This window comes from Capra hircus, chromosome 2 (assembly GCF_001704415.2).
Source record: "Capra hircus breed San Clemente chromosome 2, ASM170441v1, whole genome shotgun sequence".
Classification (NCBI taxonomy): domain Eukaryota; kingdom Metazoa; phylum Chordata; class Mammalia; order Artiodactyla; family Bovidae; genus Capra; species Capra hircus.
In genome coordinates this window covers 15,610,539-15,630,769 of record NC_030809.1, presented here as the reverse complement: position 1 = coordinate 15,630,769, position 20,231 = coordinate 15,610,539, and the positions used below count along the sequence as shown (strand labels likewise).

General features: G+C 57.1%; 1 protein-coding gene and 1 pseudogene across 2 annotated transcripts; one reads left to right on the top strand and one right to left on the bottom strand.

Moving 5' to 3' along the window:
- On the top strand, nucleotides 2,422–2,615 carry LOC102191192 (annotated as a pseudogene).
- ECEL1 (endothelin converting enzyme like 1) lies at nucleotides 11,779–19,927 on the bottom strand. 2 transcript variants are annotated; one of them, XM_018058168.1, is made up of 19 exons: nucleotides 19,582–19,927; nucleotides 18,472–19,361; nucleotides 17,716–17,784; nucleotides 17,500–17,610; nucleotides 17,331–17,423; nucleotides 17,018–17,142; nucleotides 16,150–16,372; nucleotides 15,863–15,955; nucleotides 15,528–15,626; nucleotides 15,216–15,290; nucleotides 14,911–15,014; nucleotides 14,571–14,629; nucleotides 14,417–14,468; nucleotides 13,759–13,826; nucleotides 13,474–13,598; nucleotides 13,098–13,163; nucleotides 12,647–12,742; nucleotides 12,366–12,442; nucleotides 11,779–12,212 (listed from the first exon to the last, which is right to left on the bottom strand). In XM_018058168.1, the coding sequence occupies exons 1-19, from the start codon at nucleotides 19,586–19,588 to the stop codon at nucleotides 12,113–12,115; spliced, it is 2,532 nt and encodes an 843-aa protein (XP_017913657.1). In that variant the 5' UTR covers nucleotides 19,589–19,927; the 3' UTR covers nucleotides 11,779–12,112. The 2 variants fall into 2 exon arrangements, with proteins under 2 accessions (XP_017913657.1, XP_017913664.1); XM_018058175.1 differs by lacking the exon at nucleotides 15,863–15,955 and having other exon boundaries at nucleotides 12,113–12,212.

Genomic DNA, 20,231 nt, shown 5'->3' with positions numbered 1-20,231 from the left:
CAGAGTGTGTGTCTGGGTGAGGAGGGTGGTGATTCACATCAGGAGGTCAGCGAGGGGCTGATTAAGGGCTGACATTGAGCAAAGACCAAAGGCAACACAGGACAGTGATGCAGGACTGGGTGTGGTCAGCAGGGGGACCTAGTTGGGGGAGCCGGGCGGGTCAAGAGAGTCAAAGCTGAGGGAATGGGAGGATGGGGGAGCAGCTGGAATTTCATCCAGAGTGTGGGAGCGGGGTGGAAGGCTGTGAGCAGGGACAGAATAAGACTGGAAGACTCTAGAAAATATCCTGCTGACCTCTGATAAGAGAAGACTATTCTGCTTCTTTTTCTGTTGTGGAGGTGTAGGAGGGAGCTGGGAAACCAGAGAGGAAGTACAGACTCCTAACATTTCTGACCTCTGTCTGAAAATATTCAGGAGCACCCACTCCGATATAATTTCAGGAGCACCCACTCCGATATAAAAACACTGAGTACGTGAAAGTGAAAGTGTTAGTCACTCACATGTGTCTTCCTCGTTTGCGACCCCATGGGCTGTAGCCTGCCAGGCTCCTCTGTCCATGGGACTCTGCAATCAAGAAAACTGGAATGGGTTGCCATTTCCTGCTCCTGGGAATCTTCCCTACCCATGGTTTGAACCCGGGTGTCTTGCATTGCAGGCAGATTCTTTACTGTCTGAGTCATGTAACCTACCCCACAGACACATTCCAAAGAATTTTATAGGATTGAAGACAGCCAATATTAGAAATGTATATTTCTAATACATTTTACAAAACTACAAATTTCTTTGTACTTTTACAAAGCTGCAGGGAAAGCATTTTGCTCTCACTAGAAATGTTAATATGACTGAATGTGCTTCCGAAATTTTGATTTCGCACTGTAAAATATCAACCTGAAGGCCAGGCTCTCAGGACAGTTTGCTTCAACTCTGGTTTTTAGTGACTGTCACAAACTATGGAGCTGAATGGAAGGAGGGCTTTACTAAATTATTGGACTGGTTTTTACACTCCACCCACCAACTGTGCAAAGGCATTTTGTTACAATGCAGCTTGTGTGGGTCAACCTTCTCTGTTGTCAGTTAGCTGGTCCCAAAAACCAAAGGGAAAGAGCTACCTGTTTATGTTTCATAAATGGGTTCAAATCCCAAGGGAACTCTTCATTTTCAAACTACAGATTTTACAAACAGATTATTCTGGAATTCATGGTGATGGTCACACAACTTTGAATATTAAAAAAAAACAACTGCAGAATAGTATACTTGAAAAAGGTGAGTTTTATGCTACATAAATGAAACCTAACTTACAAAAACAGTTCTGTTTCCAAGCTTTTAAAAAGTGTGTAGGTCCAAGTGTTGGCACAAAATCATGTCCATGAACATATTTTCAAGAATCAGTTCCAAAATCTTTACCATGAAGGGGCAGATGCAGAGAAGGTATGCTTATTTTTTTCAAGCTTTTTTTTTTTTTTTTTTTTTTTTAGTGCTTAAGACTGATAGTTGCTGATAAAATAAATTTTTACATATCAGGTGTGAGGAACTCATTCTGTCTTACATGAGTTCACTTGATTTTTGGCCTATCAAACATACTTTGTACATCTAATTTAATTCTTAAGAAAAGGGAACATTGAGTAGGCATAAAGAATGTCCAAGTTAAAAAAAAATTAAAAATTCCTCCCTTTCTGGGACACCAATCCTGGTCCAATCCTCAGACTCCCTCCCCAGCTGCCAAGGCCATACTGACTCTTTATGTGCTGATCTGATTTTTTTTTTTTTAAACCTTGAAGGATTGTATCCATGACTTATTTTATTTCTTTGTTCTGACAATATGTAAAACCATGCTGAAATCCATGCCTCTCCAGAGCAGTTTCTTCCAGTTTCCTCCAGATAGCAGGCTGTCTTCCAGGTTATAGTCTTCAGTTTGGCTCAAATAAAACTCTTTACAATTCCTATTAACATTATGGATTGTTTGTAGATTATTTTTGTCAACATGTGTGTCACCTAGAGAAATATCAGCACGTTGACTTTTAAGAAGGAAGGGGAGTCAGGAAGAAAGAGGGCAGAAGGACTCATGCCAGCCCCCTTCAATACCTTGACATAAAGACGGCTCATTCTGTGGGGTTAATCTGGAACGTTCTCAAGGTCACACTCAATCCCATTACCAAGACTATCATGAAGCTTCTCCCTTACTCGGACAATCTTGGTTTTAGAAAGTGAACACCGTGGATGGCTCCTATTGCATTTTATGTGCTCTCAAGGCTTCTAGTTCTTTCCTGCAATGGTTTGACCAGAGGTGGCCTTAGCAGGTTCTGCTGCCTCTGCAGCTTTTATCATCCAGAATCGTTTTTGTTTTTTTTTTTTTTAAATCCTTCCCAACTCTTTTCTCCGCCATCCTATGTGTGGTTGAATTTGTAACTCACCACATCTTCTCACAAGACTTTCAGTCTCAAGAGATTCCTGGTCAAGACACAAAAGCAGAGTCATCCCATTCTCAATGGATTCAAATGAAAACTGGCAGTAAAATCAGGTATACCTCCAAGAGAAGACATTGGAGGAGAACCAAGCTGGGTCTACAAGAAGCCTCACACAGGAAGCACACACATTTATATTGTGTTAAGGCCTGACTCATTTGAGAAGACTCTGATGCTGGGAAAGATTGAGAGCAGGAGGAGAGGGGACGACAGAGAATGAGATGGTTGGATGGCGTCACTGACTCAATGGACATGGGTTTGGGTGGACTCTGGGAGTTAGTGATGGACAGGGAGGCCTGGTGTGCTGCAGTTCATGGGGTCGCAAAGAGTCGGACATGACTGAGCAACTGAACTGAACTGAAGGTCACCTACACCTACACATCAACCAACCAAATCACAATAGTGAGACCATCACTGCTGTCTGAACAGCTCATGGGAGAGACAGAATGCTTGGTTCCTGATGTTTGCTCTTTCCTCACTAGCATTCTTTGTGGCTCAGGAATAAATAAGTGAAAGCTTTGTTGGAAAAAAAAATCCTTCCCACTAGCTGTTCCATCAATGGATGCACTTGTACTGTTTTCCCCGCATGACATTATTTTATATTAAACAAAGTATGAACTGTTGGAAACACATCTTCCCTGCCACATCTTTCCTTTAGTGGATCACACACACACACAAAGTGGTTTGTGTATTTCATTATAGGAACAGAATCCAGCAAATACCTTAAGCTGAGATGTGTAGAAACATCTGTACTTTCAGCCAACTGACTGTATAGCAAACCTCCCACACTGGGTAATTTGCTCTAACACTTCTTCTTCAATCTACAGCAATGTTTTCTCTACATCTTCCAAAGGTATTTGCTGACAAAGAAATGCCTTTCGGTTTTTCGACAGATCATTTTCTGTTCATTGTTTCTGCCATTTTTACTGCAGCAGAAAGAATAAATGTTTGCCTGGTGGTAGGTGTTTTTTGTCTTGTGCTATTACGCAAGAAACTTTAAAAGAGCCTTCCAAATATTTATCATTGCTTAGGGAAATATCAAAAAGTACTAGGTAGAACAGCACATCACTTTAAACATCACGGGGAAAAAACTGTTGGGGGGGGGGATGTCGTCATGTCCTGAAAGCTAAGGTTTTAAATGCCTTGCAAACCAGAGAGGTTCATGCTGTTATTGAGACTATCTCAAGGTGCTCCCAGAGCAAACCAGTGATGATGGAGTTGGGGTGCTTCAAACAGTTTGGTTTCGCTTAATGTTTTATGTTTGAAGCTGACTTCCTGTCAGCTCTGTACCATGGGTGATGAGCATGTGCCAGGAGGGAGGAAGTAGCAACCACTTAACCTGGTATGCATTACAGGTATTATTTGCAGGCTCTTTACAAGAAATTTTTGTAAGCCCACTTGATTGCTTGGGAGGAATCATTTGCTTAAAACTACAATAGATCATATAATCTATAGATCTACTTAGCTAGACACACTCAACTTACTCAGTCTCAATCCACCAGAAGTGAGCAAATGAGGAAGGAACACTGCGTCAGCCCTCTGCCTGCAGTGCCCACATTCTCTTCCCAGGATACTTGACAGCCATGCTGGAGGGTGGTTGCCTGGGAAAATCCATGGCAGATAGAGAAGAGATAGAGAACTTTTTTTTTTTTTTTTGACTGCACAGCATGTGGGATCTTAGTTCCCCAACCAGGAATCAAACCTGTGCCCCGTGTAGTGGAAATGCAGAGTCCTAACCACTGGCCTGCCAAGGAAGTCCCCAAATAGAAAATTTTATTTGAGCCAAGTGGAGATTATAGCCAAGTAGGAAGTCTTCCTGAAAACTCCAAGGACTGCTCCCACACATTTTTAAAATAAAGGATCATACATTAAGAGGAGATAGCCGTATTTTACACAAAGTTCACCTAAAAATACAGAGTCCAGACAAGCACATATATAGTGAGCAACAGGTCCCAGAACCCCTTATGGGATTGGGAAAGAAATGTAACGTCCTAAGGAGTTATGCTGCCTGTGTCAGAAAAAATAAAAAACAACACTGATCTTCATGATAGAGCAGGCACTCGCAGCTTCAAGAAGGTCGGCTTCATGTATAATGCAGGGGCAGGCTGCACGCTAGGGAGGGCCCAGTATGGGCAGGGAGTGCGTTATGTTTAGATTGCCTTGTCCTGCCCCAGACATAAATTTTACTCCATCAGGATGAAGGTTCCAGGATGGAGTGAAAGTGAAAGTTGCTCAGTCATGTCTGACTCTCTGCAACCCCATGGACTATACAGTCCATGGAATTCTCCAGGCCAGAATACTGGAGTGGGTAGCTTTTCCCTCCTCCAGGGCTTCTTCCAAACCCAGGGATCAAACCCAGGTCTCCTGCATTGCAGGCGGACTCTTTACCAGCTGAACCACCAGGGAAATCAGGGCTGATGGCCCAGGTTTGTGGCAAGGATGAAATGAGATAAAGCCTTGGAGAGCTGGACACACATTAGGCACTCTGGAAGGACTGATGTCCCTCAACCAGTTGAGATCTGAGTGGGAGACCAGTCATCTTTGGGCCTCAGACAAAACTCTCTCTTTGGGAAAAAAAAAAAAAATTATTTGGCTGTTTTGGGTTGGCTCTTACAGTATGGGCTCAATAGTTGCAGGATGTGGGCTTAGTTGCTCCTTAGCAGTAAATGGGATCTTAGTTCCCCAACTACAGATCAAACCTACATCCCTTGCACTGCAAAGTGATTCTTAACCACTGGACCACAAGAGAAGTCCTCGAGACAGGACTCTTAGGACCAGCAATTCCTGACGACTAGAGGTGCATCACTCCCTGCAGAGTTCAGACTGGGCTCTAGGGGGCGCGCAGGTTCAGTTCCAGCCAAACCTGTAGCACAGCCCATCCCTGATTTCTGGAGTCCCTCCTTCCCCCCACCCCACCCCCACCCCTGGTCCCTGAACCAAGCCCAGCGGGGCTCTCGTGATCACACAGGATGCTTCCTGATGGGTAGGCATAGGTGCTGCCTGGAAACCTCGGGAGACCTCAGACGAGATGACCTTCATCCTGACCTTGCAGCCGATGCTCCCATCTGAGGCTGTGACCTCTCCTGCTTCCAGACACAGGTCTCCCCACCTGCTCAGCATCTGCATGACCAGGATGCCTCCCCCATCCCTGTCTCCGGTAAGGGTGGGGTTGGGGGTCCAGAGACCTGCAGGAAGCTGAGTCATATTCTTAGTCGCACCCTCTGATCTAAAGTGACCCAGGGCCTGCTTCCTCCAGGTGAACAGAGCTTCAGGATCGCTCCTGCATACATGCCAGGCCACAGCCCAGAATCCCTCACCACCAGGGATGCCCAACCTGTGCCAACGTGCCTGGCATGGTGCCCGGGAGCCAGTTGTGTGTCTCTGGAGCCACCCCTCAGGGACGAAACAGATGCCCCACCATCCAGATATGCAGATGTTGAGGCCACCATCCACCTCAGTAGGGAGCATCCAGCTCTTTGAGGGTTCTAGCCCTTTCCCCCTTTTATGTCCCCAGTAAGAAGTGCTTTTAGTCATAAACACACAATGGAACTCTATTTGTAAGAATTAAAGACATGTCACTCATTTATTGGTGAGATAATTAGAAAAGCTCACCAGATGCCCCAGTTCCTGGTCATCAGCAGCAGGGCACCCCTCCGCCCCCACCCCACCCAGGGCTCCTTGAGCGACAGGAAAGTCGTCACCTTCACACATCTGTCAGTGGTGACCGCCGTGGTCTGGTCCCATGGGAATCTAGGAGGGTTTTTTATTATTATTTACACAAAGTAGACCAGGAGAGACGGGGCTTTGCAGCACTACAGGACTGCAGCTTGGGGATCTGAGCTGCCTGCTGCCCGGTGAATTGGCCTGAGCGGCAGCCAGAGGCTCACAGGTCCAGGCCCAGCTGAGGTCTGGGGGGGCCAGGCGCCATGTCCTTTTCCTCTGACCTGGTGAGCTCATGCTGGCCCGCAGCCCAGCTGCAGGGCTGCTCAGAGGGCTGGACCCGAGGGATGGGCGGTGTGTCCCCGCAGCCTCTGCAGTGGGCGCCCCCCATCCTGTGCAGGAGGCAGGGAGTGTGGGGAGGAGGGAGGCATCCACGGGCCTGGCTGGGCCAGGCCCTCATTGAGGACAGTAGGCCATAGGGCAGAGAGGGACTGAAGGACACCCCCATACTAGTGTGGGGGGATGGTCAGTGGAACCTGAGGGTTGGTGCTTCAAGGGTGGCCTGTAACCGAGTGAGGGCTGAGAACCCCACCAGGGCCAACAAAGAGGTCCCAGATGAGCCAAAAGCCGTGTCCCGTGAACACAGAAGTTGGTATTAGGTCTGCAGGGTTAGGAGCCTGGGGTCCCCTTGACCACACAGGGCTGAGATCCACCAGGGGTGGAGGCCTGATCCCATGATAGCTCTGCAGGACGGGACAGGGTGCAACTAGCTTTCCCCAAAGGCGAGGGGGCCTCAGGACGTGGTATCCCCGCCCGCAGTGGTTTTCTAGGTGAGGACATCCTCCCTGCCCAGCCTCAGGGTGAAGTCCACGCTGCCAGAGTCCTGCTCAGCCACATGCCACATGCTGTCCAAATGCGGGGTCTCCTTCAGGAAAATGGAGCCTGCAGAGCAAGGACTTCTAGGGGGAGGATGGGCTGAGAGTCACACTGTTCTGAAACCTTCAATAATCCCATGAAGGAATTATAAATAACGTGCTCGGAGGCCTGCATTTTTCTGTAAAATGTTCCCAAGAAGCGCCTCATGTGGTTACATGCTGTGCAGTGACAGGTACCCTGGAGGCTGCCTGGCTCCAAAGTGGAAAATGTCTCCGTTATCCAGGAGCCCTCTGGGACCCCCGCAGGCTGGGGCCGAGACTGAGGTGTCTTGTGACCCCTCGCAAGTCAGCAGGGGAAACGCCATTGACTCTTTGTGACCCCATGGACTGTAGCCTGCCAGGTTCCTCCGTTCATGGGATTTTTCAGGCAAGAATACTGGAGTGGATTGCCATTTCCTTCTCCAGGAGATCTTCCTCACCCAGGGATTGAACCCAGGTCTCCCGCATTATAGGCAGACTCTTTACCGTCTGAGCCACCAGGAAAGTCCAAGGAAGGGGAGACGGCACAATTCACTCCCTTCTACAGTCTCTCCTCAGACGTGGGGTTGGGGGCTGGAGGATACAACTGCCAGGGTCCTGCTCAGCAATTTCCCCTCTAGATTCAAGTCCAAGCTCCTACACAGGTGGACAGGGGAGGCAGAGGAGGAGGCTGGACTCTGGGGCTCTGTGCTCTGCCCTGTTCTGTCCTGTCCTGTGGCAGGGTGGCCCAGGGGTGGCCTTGGGAGCCCAGCACTCAGCCCCTGGACAGGCCTGGAGCTAGCAGGGGGACCGGGAAATTGCTCTTTTTATTGTACCAAGGGAAAGTGCGTTCCTCAAGCCAGTTTAGGGGAGGGGTGAGATGCCCTGAGGGCTTCCCAGGTGGCACTAGTGGTAAAGAACCCACCTGCCAATGCAAGAGACATAAGAGACACGAGTTTGATCCCTAGGTCAGAAAGAGCCCTGGAGGTGGGCATGGCAACCCACTCCAGTATTCATGCTTGGAGAATCCCATGGACAGAGGAGCCTGGTGAGCTATGGTCCATAGGGTCGCAAAGAGTCGGACACAACTGAAGTGACTTAGCACGCACGCATGCAAGGTGCCCTGAAGGTGAGAGAAGGAGGCAGCAAAAGGGGCCCTCCAGCAACCAGCCCTTTCATGAGGTCTCTGACTCCACCTGCTCCCTGGGGAGGGAAGGATTCAGGGTACTGCCCAACATGGGGTTACAGAGGTGGGGATGTGAGGAGGAACTCAACCCCCTGAGAACCCTGCAGAGGTATTTGCTCATGGAGGACACTGGGATTCCTAGCAAGTCTGGAACAGGGGCTCTAGCCATTTAAAAATATTGCTTCTAGGGCTCCTCACGGGCTGGGGAGCTTGGGGTCCCTGGGGTACTGGACATCTGGGTCTGCATACAAGCAACCACACAGGTGGCAGAAACTTGAATGTGGGCTCCACTGAACTTGTTGGAAAGGTCTGTGGGGCAGGGCTGCTCGGGGACACCTCAATGGCCCTGAGGACTCAGCTTGGGGCTCTCACTGCTGGGGCTGCAACTGTGCAGTCTTGGGGTGGTGGAGGGACCCACATCTGGCCAGCACAGGTGGGCCCACCCCTCACCCACAGCCCCGCATCCACTGGTGATGCCCCTGGGCCTGGAGAGGGTGAGACACTGGCCAAGGTCAGGCAGGAGTGACCCCCGGGGCTCAAGGCTGGGCCTCAAAGCTGCGGAGAGCAGAACCGTGAGACCCAACACACGAAGGCACACAGGTGGGCGCCTGGAAGCTTCAGCGCAGTTGTAAACCATCCCCCGGCTCCTTTATTTCCCTGCTGTTACATGCTTAGTCGCAGATTGCTTTCTGTCATCCCAATGAGCTCTGCTCAGTGGATCCCTGCTGTGGGCCAAGCCGTCTTCCTCCTCGGGGAGGGATGGAGCCAGTCTTGCGACAAGCTGCCCCGTGGCGACTTCTAGAATTGCTGCACAACCAGAAGGACCTTCACCACGGCGTTTGAGCCCCTCAGCCAACACAAGGGAAACTGAGGTCGAGTGGGCGGCTGTGCTGAGCTGGCTTAGCATCATGGCCAGTGGGCCCTCAGCTGGACTGCAGGCACAGGGCCTAGTGGACAGTGAAGTGGCTGTCTCTATGCCGTGTGCTCGGTTTCCTAACAGAACTCATCGAGGGGAGATGCTGAGGGTGGGATGGACATCCGGAGCTCGAGAGGACCCAGCAACCAAGACGTGTCCATCAGCCGACACAAGCAGCGTGACCCTGGGCAGGCATGTGATTCCCCTCAGTTTCCCTGTCTGTAAAAGGGGCTGCCTCTGTCCTCCATCCACTTCACTGGGTTGCAATGAGGATGCTCTCAGGATCTGTCTGGAAAGGCAGTCTGGGAACCAGTGGGTGACACCCACGTCACCACTGTGCCCTGCAGGGCCACCCTGTAGCTCTGAGGTCCTTGGCTGTCTAAGTTTCATGGTCCCTAAGGGCTAGGGTGGGGGTGCAAGGGTGGGCATCCCAATGCAGGAGATGTAAGAGCCATGGGTTCAATCCCTGGGTCAAGAAGATCCCCTGAAGAAGGCATGGCAACCCACTCCAGTATTCTTGCCTGGAGAACTCCATGGACAGAGGAGCCTGGCGGGCTACAATCCATGGGGTCGCAGAGTAGGACATGACTGAAGCAACTTAGCACAAGGGCAGGGATGCTATCCTCGGGATGCCCTTGGCTTGTGATCCCTCTGACCTCTGGTCTCCCTCCGTCCTCCCAGAAAGGTGCAAGGAGCCTGCAGCCCCAGGTAGCAGTGACGTCATCACTGTGAGCCCAGCAGGAATCCATCAGGTTGAGGGGGTCTCCAGTGGCTTCGTGGCCTGTTGTCCACAACCCTGCCAGGAGGGTGGGTGGTCCCCCCCGGGACACAACAGGGCATGAGGGCCCTGGCCAGCAGCTGAGACCCTCAGGCTTCCCAGCTTCCAGCTTGGGACCAGCCTGGAGGCCAGGAACCCTGTATCCTATGCCAGGGGCCCACTTTCCCCTACAAGCCCAACCCCACTGGCCCCCTCAGCTGGGTACAGACAGGAAGCAGAGGAACTTGGCCCCAAGAGTACCTGGGCTTCACGGCACTTCTGTTGGAGTCCCACCCCACTGGCCCCCCTAGCCCCAAAGGCCTCCCCTGTGCCAACTGGGAGACAGGAAGGATTGGTCTAGGATGGAGCTGGGCCACTCAGGGAGCCGGAGGCATGGCAAAAGGGGGTGCCTGAGAATCTAGTTTCAAACCAGGATCCCAGGCCAGAGGGAGGGGGTGAGGCATGGGACCAGGAGGTGGGGGGCAGGTCGAGAGAGGGAGCTAGACAGTCTCTGCCTTCACTCCCCAAAGGACATGGTATGCACATGCTCAGCCCAGGGGGAAAGAGGCTTCCAGAGGAAACCAAGGAAGATCCATAAACACAGCACCTCTAAGGAGCTCTGAATATGAGGGCCCCCTCACCACTACCACCACCCCCACCACCCCGACAGGCAGCTTCCAGCAGGGCTCTGTGCTCTGGACTGATGCCTGCAGCCTCTGTGTGTGCAGAGCCCTGCCCCTCGGGAACTTGGCTACTCTCCCTTCTATGGGGTCCCCTATTCACTCCTGCCTCTTCTCTGTGGACTCCCCTGCACCCTCCACTATGGTGGGTGTGCCTTCCGTCTTCCCCTCCCCGAGGCTGGGGTATCCAAGGATCAGATAACAGAGAGTTTCTGAGAGCCTGTCAAGGCTGAGAGGTGGACGGACATTCTCTGAGAATAAAGACAGGAGGTGGACTGGCAAGAGGTTCACCTCTGCAGTGGGAGACAGGTTAGGCACGCACACCAGGCAGGGCCCCAGGAGGGGCTGCCCTCTCTAGGCCACCTCTGATGTAACAGAAACAGGCCCGGAGGAGGAAGGGCGGCCAGCCTCATCATTGCAGACCCCTGGGACCCCTCGGGGGGCTCCTCCCTCCCCTAGCCCTCCTGTCCAAGACAGAGCAGCACATCTCCTCCCCTCCCCCCACAGCCACACCTAGGCCGCCCCCCACCCCAAACCCCATCCCCCACCACTCCCTTCCTTCTCCCTTCCCAGGAGCTCCTGCCCCAGGCTGGAGGGGACGCCCTCAGGTCACGGGTCATGTCCTCTTTCTCCAAGAAGATGAGCCAAAGCCTGGCCTGGGCTCCATGGCTGGCTGGGGACACTGCAGAAACTCCTGCAGGGGTGAGTGGGGCACCACTCTGGACACCCAGGAGAAGTCAGGCCCCAGAGTCATGCTGGGGTGGAGGTCACCAGGCACGGTGTTCTGGCCCTCATAAGGCTAGTCCAGGGACCTCGGCAAGACTTTGAGGTGGGGGGGCAGACTGGGTGAAAGTGTAAAAGTGAAAGTGAAAGCTGCTCAGTTGTGTCCAACTCTCTGTGACCCCATGGACTATACAGTCCGTGGAACTCTCCAGGCCAGAATCATGGAGTGGGCAGCCCTTCCCTTCTCCAGGGGGTCTTCCCAACCCAGGGATCAAACCCAGGTATCCCACATTGCAGGCGGATTCTTTACCAACTGAGCTATCAGGGAAGACCCACAGTGGATGGTTGGTGGGAAAGGCAAGAGCCAGGGAGGTGGGACAGAGTCGGCCCAGCTGAGGCCACCAGGAGGGGACAAGAAGGCTTCTTTAGGTCCCATTCCGTTAAGGTAAGGAGTTCATCCAACCCCACCTGCTCCGGGGGCCCCTGAGGAGGCCAAGGCGACAGTAGAGCAGCTTTATTGACCAGACTCAGCAGCAAGAACACAGTGAAGGTGGGGGCCCTGGACAGTGCAAACTGGTGGAGGCTCTGGCTCCCAAGAGCCCAGTCTGGGGACCTTAGAGTCTCTGCCCCACGCCCTCCTGGAGCCCAGCCTCAGCCCTGCTCTGGGTCTCTCCTGGAGTGGGAGACAGCGGGGCGGTGTGGAGTCTCAAAAGGACTGGGGAGGTGGCGGGGGGGTGGCGCCCGAGTGGACCAGAGCCGGGTCCATGCCTGCCCCGGCAGCTGGCGGGAGGCGGTTCGTGCAGGGAGGGAGGGGTGCACAGGTGGGCAGCCAGGCTCACCATACAGAGCACTTGTGGGCAGGGTTCATGGGTGAGTCCTTGGGGCAATGGAAGGCCCGGCCGAACTCCTCGAACTGGGACACACTGCCCAGCACCCTAGGGAGAGACCCACAGAGTGTAGGTCCCAGGGGCCACCAGACCCCAGCTGTCCTTTCCCACCCCACCGTGCCACTCTTCGCACCCCTCCCCCGTGCCTCCCGCCCCACCGACACAAGGAGGGATGAGGCCCAGGCAGCCAGGGGGGCGGACCTGTAGTGCTCAGGTGCGTGCTTGTCGGTCAGCACCTGCAGGTAGATGGACTGCGACCGCCGCTTGATGCACCAGTTCTGGGGCCAGATGGGGGAGTGGAGGGGAGCAGCAGGGACGTGAGGCCAGGAGTCCACGGACCAGCCTGTGCAATCGCTCCTTCTGCACACTAGGTCCTCATCCCCCATCACAGCCCGGGGCGGGTGGGCATTGCCTCTGAGGAGTGGCCCATGGGAGACAGGCTGGAAGCTGACCCCAACCCCACCGGCCCCCACCCGGCCCACCTGGGCAAAGGCGATGAAGAAGAGCTGGTTGTGCGTATACTTGAGCCGGTGCAGCGGGTGCTCAGGGCCATGCTCGCGCACCCACTTCTGATACGCCTGGGGGCGCAGAGCATGGAGCTGGGGTGCCCATGCGGGGCCACCTGGCACCCTCCACCCAGCCAGCCGGTCACCCACCCCAGCTCCACACACCGCCCACCAGGCTGAGCCCTCGGGTCCCTAACTTCTTCCCTCTCCAGAAGGCTAAGCCCAGGCAGGGGCCACCTCCTCCAGGCAGCCCTCTTTGCTTTCCCAGAAGTTGATGGACTTAGGAGGCCCTCTGCCCAGCACAGCACCTTCCCCTCCAAGACCAACAGGACAGGGTTGTGGGGGAGGGGTGTCGAGGTCTCTAGTCCAGTCCTCAGGGTCCCCTAGCCCTCCCCGCAGGGGTGGAGGGCATGGCAGGGGGGCTCACATAGTAGGCAAGCTTGAGGCCGCCCATGTCTGCAATGTTCTCTCCAAGCGTGTGCTTCCCATTCACCTGGCAAGAAGCAAAGAGGCTGGAGGCTGCCCAGGCCTTCTGGCCTCCCTGGGCCCTGTCCTCGCCCCACCTTCCCTTTCCCAGAAATTCTGGGTAGGGCTCCACTGCCTTGTGCCCCACGTGCGTGTGCATCTGTGTGAACTCATGCACGCACCCAAGTCAATGTACACCCGGACCCTGGCGGGTGTGTAGGGACCGGGGTCCCGGGTTTGTGCCGGGCCAGGAGTGTGCCAAAGGGTGTGCACACGCCTAGTCTGCGCTGGCCAGGCCCGCCTGAGGGACCCCAGGGACATTGAAGCGGGGGCCTCACCCGCTGGTTGTAGACGGTGAAGTTGTCGTAGAGGTGGACAATGCACTCGGCCTTGCGCAGGAAGCGGCTGTAGGAGGCCTCGGTCCACCAGTGCAGCAGGTTGCCTGAGCGGTCATAGTGGCCTCCTGTGGGCAGCAGGCGGGGGGGCTGAGGCTCCCCGTTCATCCACCCACCAGCAGGCAGGCATGGGGCAGCTGCGGAGCCTCAATTAGTCCTCACCACCCTGCCTCCCCACCCCCCGCCATTGCCTGTCCCCCACCCCCTCAGGCCACCTGCAGGCCTCACCCCAGTCATCGTAGCCGTGGGTCAGCTCATGCCCGATGATGGTGCCGATGCCCCCGTAGTTCAGAGACCTGGGCCGGGGCAGCAGCGTCAGGCCCCAGCCTCGCCCGCCCTCTGAGAGCCCCACTGGGCTGCTGCCCTGGTGGCCTCAGGAGGCCCTGGCCAGGCCATGAGGCAGCCCAGGAGGGCCAGTGTTCCACTGCCCCAGGACTCTCATGCCTCCAGCTTCCTTGTGGGGTATGTGAAAGGGGCCAGATACCTGCAAGCTCTTTTAGGAAATAACATCTAACAGATTTCGGCAGTCAAGGGGGTGGGTGGAAACAGGGGTGGAGGGAAACTCAGGCACCCCATATGGGATCTAGCCTTTTTCCTAGATCTTTTTTCTTTAATCTTTTTCCTAGATTGCTTCACTTTTGAAATGCCCAGAGAAGCCTCAATCCAGGTAAAAAGGGACTCCGGACATTTAAAAGAAAGAAAAAAAAAATAAAAACCCTACACTTTTTTCTAAATAACCAATGAAATGGGATTATGGGGACCCAGGGTTGCAACTGTCACGACTCCTGTGCCCAGCCTGAGCCTCGGGCAGTCTGAGCAGTTCCCTGCCCACCCTGCAGACAAGGCCATGGCCGGGACTCTGGCTCACACCAGGCCCCATACTCACTGCGGAAAGTCAGGGTCGTACAGCGTTGGCTGCAGGATTCCAGCAGGGAACACTGCCGAGAGGGCGTGGTCAGCAGGAGACCCTTCCCACCTCCAGGCCCTGCCCACCCCCACCACAAACCCCACCCCCACCCCGGCTCGACACGCCCCCTTACCCATCTGGTTCTTGTTGGGCAGATAGTAGGCATTGAGTGCCTGTGGGGGGAGCAGCCACCTGTGGAGGGAGGCTGGGGTCAGCTGGGGGAACCCCCACTCCATCCCCTACACCCCCTGCTTCCCAGCCTCCTCCTCCTTAAAGGATGGCCTGATGTCCCAGCCTACTGCTATGTCCTGGGTCTCTCCCAGGCGGACCCCACACCCCATGCAGGCTTGGTGCCCCCTCCCCATGCCAGCATGTCTGTGAGGCAGTGTGCCCTCCTCCAGGTATTGATAAGAAACACTGTCCCCATGGCACACCATGGCACCCCTGACCCCTGCTCCAGGCCAGGTACCCACGTGGACTTGTCCACCTCCTGACGGATCTTCTTGACTGAGAGCTGGATGCTGAAGCGGATGCTGTTCAAGATATTCTTGAAGTAGGTCTTCTCGTGGACCTCAAACTGCACAGGGGATGGGCAGCACTCAGCGGCAGGCCAGGGGGCAGGGCCAGGCCAGCACCCGGCAGGTCCCATGCCCTCCCAGTGTCCATCAGCTGAGGGCTGTGGCTCCTTCCCTGCAGTGGTGGTTGGTCTCTATGGGGGTCTTGGCCATAGGCCTGGAGAAGCGTGGCTGGTTGGGGCAGGGGCAGTGGGCAGGCCCACCTCATACTCCTTGTCCACAGCCTCCGGTTTCAGCAGGAAGTCCGGGTAGCCTACCATCACCATCATGTACTGAAGCTGCAAGCGAGAGGGTCAGGGGTGGGCTGGGGCCTCAGGAGATAACTCCCTAACCCCCCAAGGGAGAAAGCTCCAGGGCAGTGTAGGAGTGGGGCTCAAGGAAGCAGGAGAGGAGGCTGGGTGATGCCAACTCCATAGAGGCATCTTTGTCTCTTTTGTCACCCCAGCACTTGGCACAGAGTAGGCACTCAGTGCGTGTCTATGGGACTAACATATGGGACCGGGATCCCACTTCACCTTGGCCCGTGCAGCCGCCTTGGTTTCAGCATCCATCCAGTCTAGCTCCTCCAGGCGCTGGCCCAAGATATACTTGATGTCTTCTACCAGCTGCTGTACCTGCAGGGTTAGGGGTCAAGGATCAAGGATCAAGGGATCAATCCAGGAGGCCATAGCTCTGGGTCCCCAGCACCTGGAGCAAGGGGTACCCCCCTAATCATTCAGCACCACTTCCAAAGCCCAGGACTTGGTGCTCAGCACCAAGGGGAGACCTTGGCGGTAAGAGATTCAGGCCCTGGACCCTGAAAGGAAACTTGGTCTGGAAGGGGCTAACTGCCCCAGCAAAGATCACGTACATTCCTAGGGCCATCCCACTGAGCATGGCAGAGCAGGCCGGACAGGAGCTTGGTGGGGAGAGCGTCCTGCGGCTGACAAATCAGGTAGGCTTCCTGGGGGAGGAGGCCCAGTGAGGAGCACCCTGGAGGCTCAGAGAGGGCTCAGCCCTCCCTGAGCCCAGTGCCCCTCGCTGCAGGGGGGATGTGCAGGGCTCCCCGTGCTCCTCATGCTTGGACCACAGTCATGCAAAAACTTCATCCCAGGCTCAGCACCCACTCCCCCACTCCCCAAGGCCAGGCAGCCTGACCTTGGCCTTGCTGGCAGCCGAGAAGTGCTCATGTACAAACAGGGCACCGAGTGCCATGCCAAAGTGACGGTTGGCCTGGCCCAGGCAGACACGGGCCAGCTCCTGTGGCTTGTCGCTGCCCTCCATCTCCCGGGCCAGCTCATGCAGCGCCTCTCGGAACGGCGGGGACAGGTGCTCACTCAGGACCACCACCACGCGCCAAACCAGGTAGTTATGCAGGATCCTAAGGGCCAGGCGAAGCAACAGGGTGTCCCGACAGGCGCCCCACACCCACCCCTCAGCCCAGGGCAGGACCAAGCACCTGCACAGGACTGAGGGTCATTGCAGGTCCTCCCAGCCCCAGTCAGGGAGAAGGGCTGGGCCCACACACAGCAGATACTCCTCGGGCCAGCGAAAAAGCGCTGGGTGCTCCTGGAGCATGGGCCGGCACTGTTTTCCACTTGCCGTGTGGTGGGAGAGTGAGCGCTTGGGGTGACTGCCTATCTCAGAGCTGGCCTCGAGGGGCCTCGGCTCCCTCCTGAGATGGGGCAGAGGCCAGGGAGGTTTTCCTCCTGGTGGCCCTGGGGGAGCAGAGTAACTGCCACTGCGTCCCCTTTTAACTTCAGGCTCACTCGAGTCTTGCCATCCCCACATGTGAAAACTCAGCCTGGGAAACTCCTGGCCCTGCCCAGGGTCCCACACAGTACGGGGGACAGCCAGGTCTGAACCTAGGGATCGGGACTCCTTTTCCAGTGCTCCTCTCCTGCCTCCCCAGTGCGGATACTGGACTGAAATGGAGGCAGGGATTCGAAGCTCTCCAAGCAGATAGCTCTGGGATGCGGGGGAGGGTCCCGGGGGAGGGGGGCAGGTGGGCGACTGGCAGCCCTACCTGCGGGGGGTGGAGCGGATGAGCTGCGACACCTGCTGCATGTAGTCCGTGGCCAGCAGCACCACCTCCTCGTCCTCTGAGAAGTTCTCCTGGAAGATCTGGTCCAGCAGCCACTTCCACCGCAGCTGGGGGGGCCATGGGATGGGGACAGTGGGACCAGGTGTGGCAAGGACCACAGAAGAGACAGAGGGCCAGGGAGAGGTGACCAGAGGTCACAGGAGTCCATGGCCGTGGAAGGCCTCGGGGAGGGGACGGCCCGGGGGTCCCAAGATCAGCACCTCCCCACCACCCCGCAGGGCTGGGTGGCACTCACGTGGGGGGTGATCTTCTGCAGTTGCCCTAGGGTCACCTTGTTGTACACAGAGCTAACGTCTCGCCGGAGGTCATCATACTCGGACACTGTGATCTGGGGATGAAGGGCAGGGTTGACCCAGCCCTGCCCGAGGCTCCCCACCCCCATCACGAAGCCGGCGCCTGCTCACGTTGGCCAGCCGCTGCTCCAGCTGCAGGATCTCCTGGGCCTTCTGCTCCACTGCCTCAGCACCCAGGAGGCTGAGCAGGCGCTCCATGAACACCCGGTATGCTGCTAGGATCTGCACCAGGAAGGGGCAGGGCAAGGATGCAGGCAGTGCTAGGCCCCGGTCCACGCCTCCCTGAGCCCCAGGGCTTCCCCAGAACCCCATCCCATGGTCCCACACCTTTTCGCTCTCCTCATCCTGAGCTAAGTACAAGGTCCTTTCTGGCAGGGTGAGCCCGTCCTGGTCAATCTGGGGAGAGATGGGGGTCAGACATCAACACTGCGGGTTCCTGCAAACAGACTGAATCCCCTTCCAAAAGGCAAACGGAGGACTTGCCAGGCATCCACTGTCACAAACCCCCGGAGCATAAAGACGACAGCCCCTGCCTCAATCCAGAGCAGCTGGTCCCAGCCTCCAGGACTGACTGGCCTAGATTGGGGACTGAATGGGTATGGCTCCCCGGCCCCCACCCTCCCTACCCCCTGACCCAGGTCCCTCCAAGCGTCCTTGTCTTTCCTCTTGAAATCCTTTCCATTCCCCACCCTTGAGGGGCACTCTCGCGCGCACTGACAGCTGACCCCTGCCCGCCCGCCCCACCCCCGCCCCAGGCATTCCAGCCAGTCCCAGCCCGACAGGCCTGTCACCACAGCCCATCAGCACACCCCTCCCAGAGCTCTCACCGCCTGCCAGAGGGCTGGGAAATTGCGGCTCCCGCGGCTCCGCTAAACACCGCAATTACTCGAGGGAAATTACTTGAGCCCTCCTCCCGCGCTCTGCCGGTGTGCGCTCCCCTCCATTCCCCTAACCTCCCTCTTCCGCACCGGTCTCCCGGGCGCACAGGGCGCGCGGGGCAGGCGTGCCAGGCCGAGGCACTCCTAGTTCCTAGCCGCCTGGGGGGGTGCCCGTGGCTGGGGGTTGGGGGGGTGGCTCACTCACGCGGATGACGTAGCGCGAGGAGTTCCTGTCATCCAGGCTGACGGTGAGCGAGAAGAGCGCGGCGGCGCTGTACACGCCCTGCGCCTTGTACAGCAGCCGGTTGAGGTCCCAGCGAGCCGCCGCCCCCGGGCGCTCCGCCGCGCCGCCCAGGTCCCAGCCCCCGCAGTCCTCGATGACCTCGAGCATGGGCCGCGGGCCGAGCCGTTCGATTTCCCTCATGTCCAGGCAAGAGCGGAAGAAAGCGCGCACCTTGCGCTGGGCCGCGCCCCCCGGCCCGCCCCCGGGCCTCGCCAGCAAGCGCCGCAGGCGCTCCTCGTTCTGCTCGCCGATGGCCGCGATGGTGCCGTAGGTGAGCTTGTCGTCCGGGATGGCGTGGCGCCGCAGCCAGCCGCCGCACGCGAAGGAGTAGAAGTCCTGGCACGGGTCTATGCTGGCGTCCAGGTTGGCGGCCAAGAAACGCGCGGCGCGCGCGAAGGCCTTCCGCTCGGGGCAGCCCTCGGAGCAGGCGGCGCCCCCCGCCGCCCCCGGACCCAGGTACTTGAGAGCCAGCATGGCGGCCAGGATGGCACAAAGGCCCGCGGCGAACACCAGCCCCGACAGCAGGCACACCTCGCGCCGGTTCCAGCGCGGCAGCCCGGCTCGGGCCCCGGTGGCGCTGCGCCCCGCACCCAGCGGGAAGCCGGGGGGCAGCGACGTTCCCCGTGCGCCTCCCCCACCGCACCGGCTCACGTACTTCACCTCCTGGAACTCGTCGTAATGTGCTGTCATCGAATACGGGGCCTCCATAGCTCCGCTGCCGCCGCCGCGCAGCCCTGGGCGGTCTCTGCTACAGCAGGCTGCACCGGGCCGCCAGGCTCCCAGCCGGCCTCTGCATGGCCGCCGGGCCGCAGCTGCAGGAAAGGTAGACAGGCTCAGAAAGGCGCTGGGGCCCGACGGGACCCACGAGCCCGAAGAGGAAGAGCACAGGCCTAGGTTCAAAGGCTGGAGGCCACGCGGAGTCGCCAACAGCGAGTGGGCCTGGGGCCTGGCCTCCCTGCGCCACTCGGGGTTGGAGGGAGGGAGAAGGCTCCGAGCGGCCACCAGCCACTGTAGGCACCGTCCGTCCATTACCGTCCATTACTGTCTCCTGTCCCCGCACACACGTGCCCGCCGCAGGCTGGGGAGACCCCTGTAATAAAGCGCTGGGCACCGGGCCTGGCACATAGTAGGCCGTCAGTGAAAGGCTGTTTCTCTTCTCTTCATTGCTTACCCCCGACCTGCTACAGACAAGGCCAGATGCGGGGAGGGGGGAAGCGGAGGCCGGGAAAAGGAGGTGTGGTCAGTGCGGCGTCTATGCGGGCCCTGAAGCCGCCTTCAGCTTTCCGCACTGGAACCAGACGCTCAAGAAGGAGCCTGGAGAACCAAACTTTGTCCTCGCGGATGTCCGCAGAGCCATCCCCGGCCCCGTCCTCTCTATTCAATGGCCAGAACCCTCACCAGTCCTTTTGCCAAGCCCCCGCGCCGGCTCGCCGTCCCGCCCAGGATCAGGGAGAAAGCCCCGACGGCCGTAAAGGACCCGGGACCGGTTCCGTCCCGCGTCCTCGCCCCCCGGCCCCTCCCGGCTTCAACAGGTTCTCCCCGGAACGCAAACTTGGACGAAGTTTCATCCCCGGCGCAGAGCGAGCTGGCCCGGTGCGCCCCGAGCCCTTGGTGCGCAGCCTCCCGCGTCGCGCCGGGCAGCCCGCGGAGCCCGAGCCCCGCGCCCGCGAGTCGCCGCCGCC

Bases quoted from the DNA above. Each gene is read 5' to 3' on its own strand.
- ECEL1 (XM_018058168.1), bottom strand. The intron at 17,785-18,471 runs GTGAGTGAGCCA...ATCTCTCCCCAG, and splicing joins CCTCGCGCTACGTCATCCGC to ATTGACCAGGACGGGCTCAC. The intron at 13,599-13,758 runs GTGAGGCCTGCA...TGCTGCCCACAG, and splicing joins CCACGGCTACGATGACTGGG to GAGGCCACTATGACCGCTCA.